This window comes from Callionymus lyra, chromosome 13 (assembly GCF_982586985.1).
Source record: "Callionymus lyra chromosome 13, fCalLyr1.hap1.1, whole genome shotgun sequence".
Lineage (NCBI taxonomy): Eukaryota > Metazoa > Chordata > Actinopteri > Syngnathiformes > Callionymidae > Callionymus > Callionymus lyra.
Window position 1 is genome coordinate 9,555,390 of NC_141830.1, and position 12,504 is coordinate 9,567,893.

General features: G+C 38.5%; 1 protein-coding gene across 2 annotated transcripts in view; it reads left to right on the forward strand.

Moving 5' to 3' along the window:
• The window catches only part of vps13b (vacuolar protein sorting 13 homolog B), a 304,204-nt gene that overhangs the window by 169,709 nt on the left and 121,991 nt on the right, over positions 1 to 12,504 (forward strand). For both annotated transcript variants that reach the window (XM_087805873.1, XM_087805872.1), the window contains exons 32-34: positions 4,054 to 4,257; positions 8,651 to 8,777; positions 9,165 to 9,308. In XM_087805873.1, the coding sequence (XP_087661999.1) occupies positions 4,054 to 4,257; positions 8,651 to 8,777; positions 9,165 to 9,308 (475 nt within the window). The remainder of the gene's footprint in view (positions 1 to 4,053; positions 4,258 to 8,650; positions 8,778 to 9,164; positions 9,309 to 12,504) is intronic.

Genomic DNA, 12,504 nt, shown 5'->3' on the forward strand with positions numbered 1-12,504 from the left:
CAGATGTTTCGAGGAGTCCGGGGTTGGGGGGGGAGGGGGCGATACACATGGTGTATGACGGAATTTCGGGTCGACACGTCGTTCATTCGCGTGTCATTTCAAGGTGCAAAGAACGACCGGTGCCGAAGGTGTAACAAGAATTGGATGTGATTTTTCATGGAGGAAAAAAAAAACAGGTCTGAGGTTGCGGGCTCAGGTTGCGGGTTTTCGTAATGACAAGATCCAGAAGCTGTGGGGGCTTCCTGCAGTGCTGGCCTTAGGGGGGGGGTGGTGGTGGGGGGCTCCTTAAATATAATGATAAATAGCCCACCGTGCACCTCAGGATCACCATCTCGAGAGAGTGTAACACAGCTCACTGCTTCCAACACTCCTGCCGCTGGGCTCTGAGCCCCGAACAGATCCCGTTGTGGTTTGTTTTACAACCTTGAACCACAGTTCGCCTTCAGACCTTGGCATGTTCGTCAGGTCTCTTCCAGATTACACTCCAGCAAACCTTTATTTACAATACGATTTCCCTGTTAAAATCTCTTTTTTCAAGCAGCCTCAAGTAGTTTTTTTCCCACTGAGATTGTTAAGTCGCACAACTTTCTTCATCCAAACCATCGACCAAAGATATTTTTGTCGATACAGAGATATGTTGCAATTGTTTTTTTTTTCACGATACTATATTAATAATCCATTTTTTTTATTTACAATAAACCTCTAGAGGGCAGCAGTCATTACGTCCTCCACAGCTAAAGGAACAATGAAATTCTGCCAGATCCTGGTGATGACTGAGGACGAGAGGATACAAACGACTCCAGCGGCTTTTAAAGCTGATGTTTGAACATATTTCATCTTTCAAAACCAATGACTTCGTCAAAAGTCATGTAACACCAGAGTCAAGTAGTCGACAATACTACAAATATATCCTTGTTTCTACAGTATCACAATATATTGTATCGTTGACCCTGTACCGTGATGTGTATCATAGATTTATAGTCCATTAGTTGTTACATGTTTTGTTGCCACCGCCATTGTTCCTAATTTTGGAAAATATACTTAAAATGTTTGTCAGAAATTGCTCAAACGTGGCAATTTTTGTTTATACCGTTTACAGCAATGCTTTTTGGTGTCTGTACTTCATATTCCATAGTTTTTGTCTTTTGAAAATTAAATCTATAACATATAAGCTAAATAAGTAGTTGGGAAAGAAGAGAAAATCAAAATGAGATGTAAAACTATGAATAAAATCCAACAATTAGGAAGAAAAAAAAGGTAAAGTTGTATTTTGTTAGTGTTTTATTTCATTTCGTAGCCTCAGGTTTTCTATTTAAGTTTAAGGTTTGTTGGATATGTTTTAAGGAACAAGAAAAAAAAGAAAATTGGATGAACTCCTTATGACTGTTAAAGACAAAATGTGAAACAAGATAATAAAGAAAATGAGGGAAAATAAGATGGTAACTTAATAGAGTTACTAAATAAATAAACTGAATAATTAAAGCAGTATTTTTTTTAAGTACGAAATAAAGTATTTCCACATGATCAGCATTAAAGACTTCACTAGGGGCCACATTTTGCACTCTGCGCCGTTTCCATTTTCCATGATTATCTTAACGTTTTTTAAATCCAAAAAAAAAACTATTTTTGTCTCACACCATGGTTTATATCTGAACCAAAACAATTGGATATTCGACTCTTGTCGTGTGATTCAAATTCAAATCCTCGTTGAAGGATGGAATTTTTTGATTTTTTTGATTTTCTTTCTAGAAATAATTGCCATGAAAAGCATGTAACAGAACGTTCTTACCGCGGGGCTTTTTGATCTGTGTTTTATAAATAGCAGAATGTTGTCGTTAAAAAAATAATGTTTCTTGCGGTTCTTTTCCTGCAATTAAAATATGGGCTGGCACAGGAACAAGGGCAAATTCCTTTTTTTTTTTTTCGTTTTCACGTCCCTTCCTCATGAGTAGAAGCATGTATTTCATTCCGATTTCTCGAGCTGGACCGGCCTCTCCGTCTGTCCACCTGTCTCTCTTTTAGTGTTTCGTCCAAGAACATGGTGGGTATTCTAATAGCTCCTCCTGACCAAGCAGTGTGGTCTTCACATGACCAATCAAACATGTCAAACTGGCAGCCCCCCCCCCCCTTCAACACACACATGTACAACGGGGAAAAATCTGGCTTCAATTATTATTGCACCCCAAGGGGAACTTCCAGAATTCCTCCCCTCTTCATTTGTCAGAAAATGAAGCTCCCCTCGTTTCCTGCGATTGGCTTTAAAAAAAAAAAAGTCTTTTGATATGAAATCTCACCCGTAGCATGACCAAGACGAATGTTTACGGGTATTTATTTTTTGCCACCCGAGACGCCTCGGCGACGTCAAGACTTGTCACTTGGGGGAGTACGTGGCCAAAAATACGCCGAAAATCTTAGGAGATAATTCGTAAAGCAGATGAGGTAATCGTGAGGAACGACAGCCTAAGGTAACGTGACACGAGGGGGGTGGGGGGGCTTTAATGAATCTAGACTGACACATCCCACCCCCGACGCTCGCCGCGACGATGGTTTCGATTCATTCCTCTTGTTGATGAATGCGGTTCCAAATTTTTGATTAAGGGTCTGTTTCACTTGTTTGTACGTCAACAAATCCGGCTAAATCCAGTTATGCACCTCTGATCTCCTGTCGCCCCGTTGTTTTTGTACTTGGTGTGCATTGTCATAACATCACGCTCGGGTTGAGGTCTCCGCAAGCGCCGGTCTACGTGAGGAAAATACTCAATGAAAATTGCCGTTGACGTTGCTGAAACAAACAAAACCGCTCATGCTGCAGCTACATCTGTGGCCATTTTCACCCCCCCGCCCCCAACCCCCCTTTTCTTTTTTTCTACCATTTAAGCTCTCATTTGAATTCACCAGCACAAATAAACACATCATAATGAACTGAAGGTTCTGATGTCATATGCAGATGTTGAGTTTTGATTACGCCTCGTGAATTCTTGGGGATCTTGTCTCTTGAAGGCGAAAATAGATGACATCATATTTTCTTGGCTCCGACGTGGACGGTGTTTTGCTCGCTGACGACGCTGCCCGATCCAAACGTATCTCCACCATCTTTACATCTCTTATGCTGTATTAGTTCTGTGTAAACAAGGGGAGCTCTGTTTTTCATGAGCGGTAAAAGCTTAAGCCGGACTCTTGCTAGAGTCAACTTTTCTTCCCATAATATTTTGTTACATACATAGTGGTCCTAATTACCGTATTTTCCGGACTATAAGTCGCAGTTTTTTTCATAGTTTGGCCGGGGGTGCGACTTATACTCTGGAGCGACTTATGAGTGAAATTATTAACACATTATTACCGGTATATCATTTCACGTGTTATTTTCACACTAAACCGCAAGAGGGCGCTCTAGGCCTGTGTTGATAATTTCGACGTAGAAGAGGAAGCGCCGCATCTTCTACCTCCGGAGTTAGTTAGTTGTTTAAAAGTGACACCGAGGATGAAGATTTCATTGGATTTTAGTTATTTGGAGTTACACGGATGGGTTTGTAAACTTCTTAGCATGTTATTTATGCTATAGTTCTCTGAATAACTATTAATTTGTTATGTTAACATACCAGGCACGTTCTCAGTTGTGTCATGTAACGTAACATACCGTACAATTATTCAGCCTGTTGTTGCCTCTATTCTATTTTTATTTTAAATTTTCTTTCAAGATGACATGTCTGTTCTTGGTGTTGGATTTCATCAAATACATTTCCCCCAAAAATGCGACTTATACTCCAGTGCGACTTATAGTCCGGAAAGTACGGGACTTACTTATTTACTTACCTTCCTCTCAACGACCCTTCTTCCCAGTAACAGTCACCATAACAGCTCTTGTGATGCTTTGCCGCCCAGCCAACCTATCACATAGCAACGTATATGCAGAATACAGTATTGCAGCTCATTTGTCACTAAATTGTGTCCATCAAATTCTATATAAATGACTTTATACACTTCATAGATCTATGACCGTGACCGTAATTGTCATGTTCTTATTTTAATCATTGAATTCAATATTCTTTCAAGGCGCGCATTAAACCTGGGAATCATCCGCGACCCGGGCTCGGAGGTGGAGGACCGCCAGTACCAGGTGGACCTCCAGTCCATCAACATCGGCACGGCCCAGTGGGAGCAGCTCAAGCCGGAGAAAGAAGGAGCGAAAGGAGGCGCTTCGGCGGAGAGCGAGAGGAGTTCCCAGAATCCGGCCCTGGAATGGAACATGGCCAGCAGGTGAGTGAAGATGTTCACGGGAACGCTTGTCGATGTCGGAGGGTGCCATGTTTTTTTCCCCATCGACCTCTCACAGCCTTGTCCAGAAACTATAAATATACAAAAAAAAATGTGGTTAACGTTTTAACAATGCACGTCAACTGTGTTGGAGCTGGTTTCTACGCTGAAGTTTGTTTTGGACATATAGGTGCACGCCGTCGTGAACGTACCAATTATTATGGCATCTGTAACTACTTAGACCACCGTGGCCCTCCTGCCTGTACTCCGTCTCCACAGCTGCGCTGACCAACTATCCCAAAATGCTCCCTTGTTTTAACATTCCCTTGCTTTTGGCAGTCGGGACCGTCCAATAAAACAGGAGTTTTTAAGTGAGGGGGACTTGGAACCGGTTTCGGAGTCTCGCGTTCAAGCTTAGTGGTCTTATTGCAAAAGAGCCCTATCTCAACAATTAGCAAGCTACCAGGGGGGGGGGGCTTAGTCCACACCTTCTTCTCTACAAACCGGGCGATGACGTAGGGGGTCAAACCGACTGAAGGGGGCAACGAGGTGAGATCCTGGGCTCGCACTCGGGGTTCGCTGAATAACATTGGTGTAGGATTTTATTGACATGCTATAGCGGTGGATCTGGATTTTTATAACGAACCTTCACAGATGACCTAACACCGCTCCGGTATGTGGTCGGTCAGGCTCGGCCGGCTCCGTAATCATGATAACAGATGCAAACTTTTCCCTTTAATTGTATATTTATCCATCAGTTTTCTGATTGTAGTGGATATAATTGGGTATTTTTCTTCAGTTTTTGGATAAAACAAGACCATAAACATGCACTAGAGGCTATTATCGTGACCAACAAGGCATGAAGCAAATCGGGTACTTTTTTTTTTTCTTCGTTCATTGTGTAATGAATTAGGAATGTTTCTCTGTAAATGTATGTTTTCTTAAGATAAAAACATGACTCAATACATTGCTTTAATCATATAGTTTTATCTAAAATAAAACACAGAATCAGCAACTTATAAATTATCTTTTACATGGAGGCAACTACCCTTTTTTGTCTTAGGATTCTCCTTTAAAACCCTACAAAGGGACACACAAGAGAATTCCCGAAAATTCCAGAAAAATATCTTGTGGTATTAATGCAAATTAAATCTTACCTAGCCTTGGTAAACATACTTTTACTTTCTTTTGTAAGACTACTAACTTTACAAAGAAAATGGTTATGTGTACCAATTACTATGCTGTGTCTCAAATAACACACTTCTATAAGTGCACTGCTTTACAATACACAGTACAATTTTCGACTGATAGTACTGTCTCAAATCAAACACTGTTGCTACGACAGCTTCTTCTTCTACTTCCTTGTAACGCTGATAGCAACCAGAAGTTGGAACTCTATCACCGACACTTGACAGTACTTTTCGTCAATTGAAACAAGTTATTAAATTGAGTTTCATTGTATTATTATTGTTATTGTTGTGTTGTTACGTGGTTAAATTAGTGTTTTCTCAAGACATTTACATTGTTCGCAGCTGCCATTTGGAAAGTAATGAAGCATCTTCTGTTTAGCGACGTAGCTCTAGACGTGGCGTCATCTAGGACGTCACTAAGATGGCGGCCGTTGAGGTCGGAAAGTATCAATCCATCCGCACTCAATTTTCTGGTCGTTTGAGTGCGCCAATAAAAAGTAACTATGCGCACTATATTTTCGCACACTGCTCAGTGTGAATGCATTTGTGTACTCAAAATATTAAGCGTAAGTGCAGAAGATTTGGGACACACCGCTAGTAAATCATTTTTATTTTAATATCTTTAGATAAAATACTTATTTCTGGACGCTTCAGTTGAATGAATGAAACAAGTTAATTATATACGACTTGGAATTTAATTTCCTTAGTGTATTTTGCTTGGGCTTTGTACATGAATGCCTTAAAGCGATAATTTGAGTAAACAAAGAATGCAGTATGGATGTGTTTGGATGGTTTTTGGACAAAAACAAGTCATCACTGGTTAGCTACATTAGCATGAACATACATTTTTAACTCTAAAAAGGAAAAAAATATACAATATTTTAAATCACTGTAAGAGAGTTTCTCAGTTACAAATACATCAACTGTATATTTAATACAACATTTATTGTTTGTTCTGGAATCCTGTGTTGTTCTCGGTGTTATCTTGACCTTTTTAAGCATATACTTTATTGAGTATTGTTTTGATTGTTTAAGCGCTTTGTGACCCTGGTCTGGAAAATCTCTCTATAAATATTACTTACTTACTTACTTACCTAAGGGTCTTCAGATGCAGCTCGTATTCTATCGACTCCTGATACACGACAGAGCGTCCATAACACCCGTTTGAGATTAGTACTACAATACAAAAGGAGCTCCTGTGTATTTTCGGGGGGGAACATCCTGTTGTGTGGATCCTCTGACAGGACCTGTCCTCATCAGAGCGAGGAAGCTGTCAGGAAGCCGTCAGTAGGATCTGCTTCCCCTTGTTCCAGAACCTGTTCCAGATCTCATCCGCACACCCGCTCCAAAGTGTGTACAAAAGCATGTTAGCGCCCCCCCAAAATACATTGAAAAATGGGGCACACACCCACCCACACACGGACAACATCTCCGAGAGCCCCCCCTCCATCGTATTACCGCGTAAACCGAGCCTTACGCCTCTCTGCCGGGCTGGTGAATGATAGCACCTGTCCCCTGCAACGAGACACTCATTGTTTCAATCCCTGTCTGAGGGGAGATTAGCAAACACCAATTGGCCTCACAGATCATTTCACCTCCAAAATCAGGCCTCCAGTAAACTCCGCATGTGAGGGAAATATGTCAGAAAAATAATCCCCCCCGGGGGCAGGGGTAATGCACATTTGTGTAGCAGAAGCGAATATGATATCGGTTCTCGTGCACTACAGTACTCGAGGCCACCTAGAAACAGGACCTTTCTTGTAATCCTCGCCAACTATAAATATTGGACGCTGTCCGCTTTGATTGTTTTAATAGCAGCAGATGTGGCAATTAACACCACCTTATAAAGCCTGCTTGTGTATTTGTTTTAGTGCGAACAAATGTTCCCACAAATATGACTTGATTGTGGGAATGGACATTAGTGAAATGGAGAAAGCCGGTGCGAGACAAGCTCCGCTTGATCTCGTGTATACAATTAAAAGCTCGGGGTCTCCAATCGAGACTTGTCAAATAACGTCTCACTCCGTCTCCCCCCAAAAAAAAAAACCCCAAAGCTTCGACCTAGAACGTGTCGGAGCTCAAACCGAAAGATCGGAGCGGTTGGGAATATTTAACAAATCTATCTGGCACCGGAGAATGAGTTGTGATGTTCCTCGCTCGGCTGGATGGAATTCCTGATGCCGGGTCAAGTTGGGGGAAAAAAAAAAGTTTGGCCCGCCGTCTGAGAAAAGTATGTTTTATTCAAGTCGCTCTTTTGGTTCAACTTTCCGAGTCAATTTGGATTTTAAGTGTTAATAAATGAAAGAAATGATACGAACAATGATTGACACTAATATATATCGTGCACCACCTTCAGCTAGTGACGGGTTTTTAATCACAAGAGTCATAAGAGCCTTTGATATGATATTATACGGTCAAGGATTCCATCTTCATACGATGATAGATGTTTAATAATAATAATAATAGTAATACTTTTATTTATATAGTACTTTCGTGCAGCCTTGATTTTCTGAGACTCTTGTGTTTGTCTCTGTGTTTTCTTGACCTTTTAAGTATGTATTTTATTGGGTATTTTTTTTATTATTTAAGCACTTTGTGACCCTGGTCGTGAAAAGCGCTCTATAAATACTAATTACTTACTTACTTACTTTTTAAACCGTAGTTACAAAGTGCTTTACATAAAAGCAAACAACTACAGTTAAAAAAGACACGATACATTAATAAAACAAGATAAAACCACAAGCCTTTCATTCAAGGAGAATATTCTTAAATAAAATGATAAAAACACTGAAAATAAAGGAGTAAAAGCCCATCGATGAACCCCCAGTTAAGGGTTAACTGACTATTAATTATTAATTATTATTATTATTAAGACTTCCTGAGGGATCAATAAATGTATACCTACCTAACCTAACCTATAATGTATATTTTTTCACAACTAAATTGCGAGTTTATGGACTAGTTGTCTCTGATAAATGCTTTAAAGGGGCGAAGACATTATTCCTTTGGTTACTCAAAGTTACTACTTAGTAGTTAAGATCATAGAACTTAAGGTTTTTATTATGATGATGATATTATGATGATATATGATTAAAAAGCTACTTTAAAAACCGTGCATCTGAGAGAAAACGACTTCCTCATGGATGTGCTCTGATAACCACGATATTATCCGAAAGAAACATTTCCAACTGTTGTTTTTCCTCCAGCATCAGGAGGCAGCAGGAGCGCCGAGCGATCCTGACTCCCATCGTGACCGACTTCTCCGTCCGACTGACGGCCGCCCCGGCCATCATCTTCAGCAAGAACCTGTCCCCGGACGGCGGACAAACCGAGGTCAGCGGATCTATTTTTCTTTCTCCTTCCGTTGTCCTCGTAACGTCGCCCCGTGACCTCGGCGTGATCAAGACATGGATGATGTCAAAAAATGGCGTTCCTTCCTCATCAGGGCTCCCTCAGCTGAGCATCTTGTAATGGAGGCTTTTGACCCACGGAGTTCAGAGCTTCTTGCTTGTACAGCTGATGTTTTCTGGCGGGACTCTCTTCAACTTCCTGCCTCTTTGATGCCGCGTCCATCCGAGCTAACTTGCCCCCTGACAATGTGTAGCAGCTAATTCATACCTCACACCGGCAGCTGGATTTTAATCACTTTTTTATTTTGTTCTGGGAAAAAAAAAAGAGTTTTTTTTCGAGCTTTAATTCTCTTTCTCTCTCTCGCTGTAGGATGTGATCGTGTGCGGTCACTCCTTGGAGGTCAACGTGACCAGCAGTCTGGACTTCTACCTCAGTGTGGCCCAGGTGCAGCTCCTGCAGCATCTCCTCAGGGACAACATGATGGGCTCGGACGTTCCAGAGAAGAGCACCGAGGTATTTGAGTCCCAACAGCCTTTCTTCTGTGTCACACATGTTGTTACCATCGTCACAGTGAAACACTTGGAAACAGAACTCACATTTATACTTATTACTGGAGGTACTAATGTGTATTTAATAGTGTGAGTAGTAGTAGTAGTGGTAGTAGTAGTAGTAGTAGTAATTGTGGTAGTAGTAGTAGTAGTAATTGTGGTAGTAGTAGTAGTAATTGTGGTAGTAGTAGTAGTAATTGTGGTAGTAGTACTAGTACTAGTAGTAGTGGTAGTGGTAGTAGTAGTAGTAGTATGTAAAGTATATATATGGTAGTAGTAGAAAGTAAAGTATGTATAAAGTAGTAGTTGTAGTTGTTGTAGTAGTAGTAAGTAAAGTATATATAGTAGTTGCAGTAGTTGTAGTAGTAGAATGTAAAGTATAAATATGGTAGTAGTAGAAAGTAAAGTATATATATATAGTAGTAGTAGTATGCAAAGTACATATATAGTAGTTGTAGTAGTAGTAGTAGTAGTAGTAGGACTTTTTTTTAGTAGTAGTAGTAATATAAGAAGTAGCATATAAACTATATATATGTTAGTAGTAGTAAGTTAGATATATATCTACTCTGTAGTAGTAGTAGTAGGTAAGTAAGTGTATAAAGTATATATAGTAGAAGTAAGTAAGTAAAGTATATATAGTAGTAGTAGTAGTAATACGTAAAGTACATATCTACTTTTTAGTAGCAGTAGTAGTATAATAAATAGTAGCATATAAACTATATATACGTTAGTAGTAGTAAGTTAGGTATATAACTACTGTGTAGTAGTAGTAGTAGTAGTAGTAGTAGGTAAGTAAGTAAGTAAGTAAAGTATATATGGTAGATGTAGTAAGTAAGGTATATATCTACTGTATAGCAGTAGTAGTAAAGTATATATAGTAGTAGTAGTAGTATTAGTAGTAGTAAAGTATATATAGTAGTGGTAGTTGGATTAGTAAGTGAAATGGACTATATATATACTGTATATATATAGTAGTTATAAGTAAATACAAATTATTAAGTGAGAATATATATTTTTTAACAAAATATATTCTAATGCATCTACAAATATTTCCAACCTCACTAATGACACAAAATATGTGACATTTCCTTTGTTTTTATCAGAACCTTTGTGTTCCTTACCTTAGTACTGTCATTTTTTTTCATTTTCACAAATGTGTATTATTTATGTCAAATCAATATACTTTTTGCTTTACATAGTTCAAATAATATTTATTAAAACATGATTTTTAAACACTCAAAATCACCATAGTAATTTAACAAAAAACACATAAACCTGATGTGGAATTCTCCTTTTTTTTGGTTTAGTTCTAAGGGCAAAGAAAAAATACAAGTGAATATATATTCTTTTTCCTCTTGTTGCCATGGTGACTGTTGATGGTTGACGCCAATATTACTGAAATGGTGACTAATGGTCAACCTTCAACAGTGACTAATGGTCGACCCTTTCAGTAATGTTTGCGTCAACACTACATATAAATAAATCAACTTGTAATTGCAGAGTTAAACTATTGTTATAGACGTTGTTTATGCTTCCGAGTTAATGAACTCACTTTTAAACCGTGTTTACCCTTTTTTTTTTGTTAATATATTTAAAAATAAAGCTGTTGTTTGACTGGTCTGAGCTGCACAGTTCGAGGCGGTTTCGTGACAAATCCACGTAAACATCCCCCTGCTGTTGGCTTCTTTATATCTGCGGCTTTAAACGAATAAATAACGCACTTTGATCCGCGGTCCGAGCTCCCCCCTCGAAAACCCCTCATCGGAGTCGATCGGACACATTTAAATATTTACTGTCGGTTCCTGCTAATGCAGCCTCGACCCCGACGGCAGCAGCTCTCAGGGCTCTTCCCGATGTTTACAGGACAGGGAGCTCCCAGGCGCCATTTACCCCGTCTGACGGCTCAAATAAAGCTGGCTAATGGAATACAATATAAAAATATTTACCAGCTGCGACGAGAATGGGAGTCAGCGAGGGGTGAGCGGAGGAGAGGCCCCTTGAAAGAGGCAAAAGAAAGAAAGGGGATGAAATGAGGAGACGTTATGAGGGATTTTTTTTTTTACTGTTGTCTGTTGATTTGAGGAATATACAGAAACATATGAGGGATATAAACAAGACGACGGGTTGAAATGATCAAATTCTGTGAAGGTTTTCGATGTTTTTTTTAGTTTAAGATGAAACGTATCTGAACATAAATCAAGTGAATTAATTTAAAATACAAAAACAGAAATAAAGCATAATTCATATTATTAGTTATTAGTTTATTTTATTTCTTTATATTAAGTTAGGTAGAACTTTAGTGATACAAAAGCACAAAAAAATAAAGAAAATTGCAAATAAATTGTTATTTAGTTTTAAATATATATATATTTTTTTAATATTTATTCTCTTATTTGAAATGAGATCACAGTGTACATTACATACACAACATTCTTTGATTTATTTGTTTTTTTTCCAAATTATCCACAGCAAATACAGCAATTTTTCATAAAATAATCAAAATAAAATAAAAACAAGAACAAAGAGAAATAAAGAGAAAGAACAAGATGATACAATCTAAGTCTAAAGATAAAGAACATAGATCAAAGAAAAATAAAAAAGACAAAGGATACAAAGATTAACATAGAACAGAATGTCAAGATACTTTCGCTCCACTCTCCATACTTTTGCTCACTATATATTATAATATAATATATAATATATATCACTATATATTTTTTCTTTGTTATTAATCCGATCAGGATGAAGAAAGCATGGTGTACCAGATTTTTTAAATGTTTTCAACGAGCTAAATTAAGAAAAGAAAAAAAAATGCCCGATGGCGTTTTTCCATTTTGTAATTCAACACCCAAACAGGCGCACGAAAATAACTGTGATTGTTTGTGTTTGGGTCGTTTTTCACTTGTATTTTGGTAACTAACTGAACATTCTGTGCCGAGAAACCAAAGAAAAAAGAAGCTTACTTTTCAAATAACTGCCTTTCATTTCATTGCCCCCTGAAATCGAGAATACGAATCCCTTTTAGTCAAAATAAAGGATTTAAAAGCAAAAAACACAGCTGTAAAAAAACAAATAATAATGTAAATAACTCAAAAAGGAACTGTTTAAATGTAAGTAAGTAAGCAAGTAACTAATAGTTATTTTTAAAGCGCCTTTCTAGA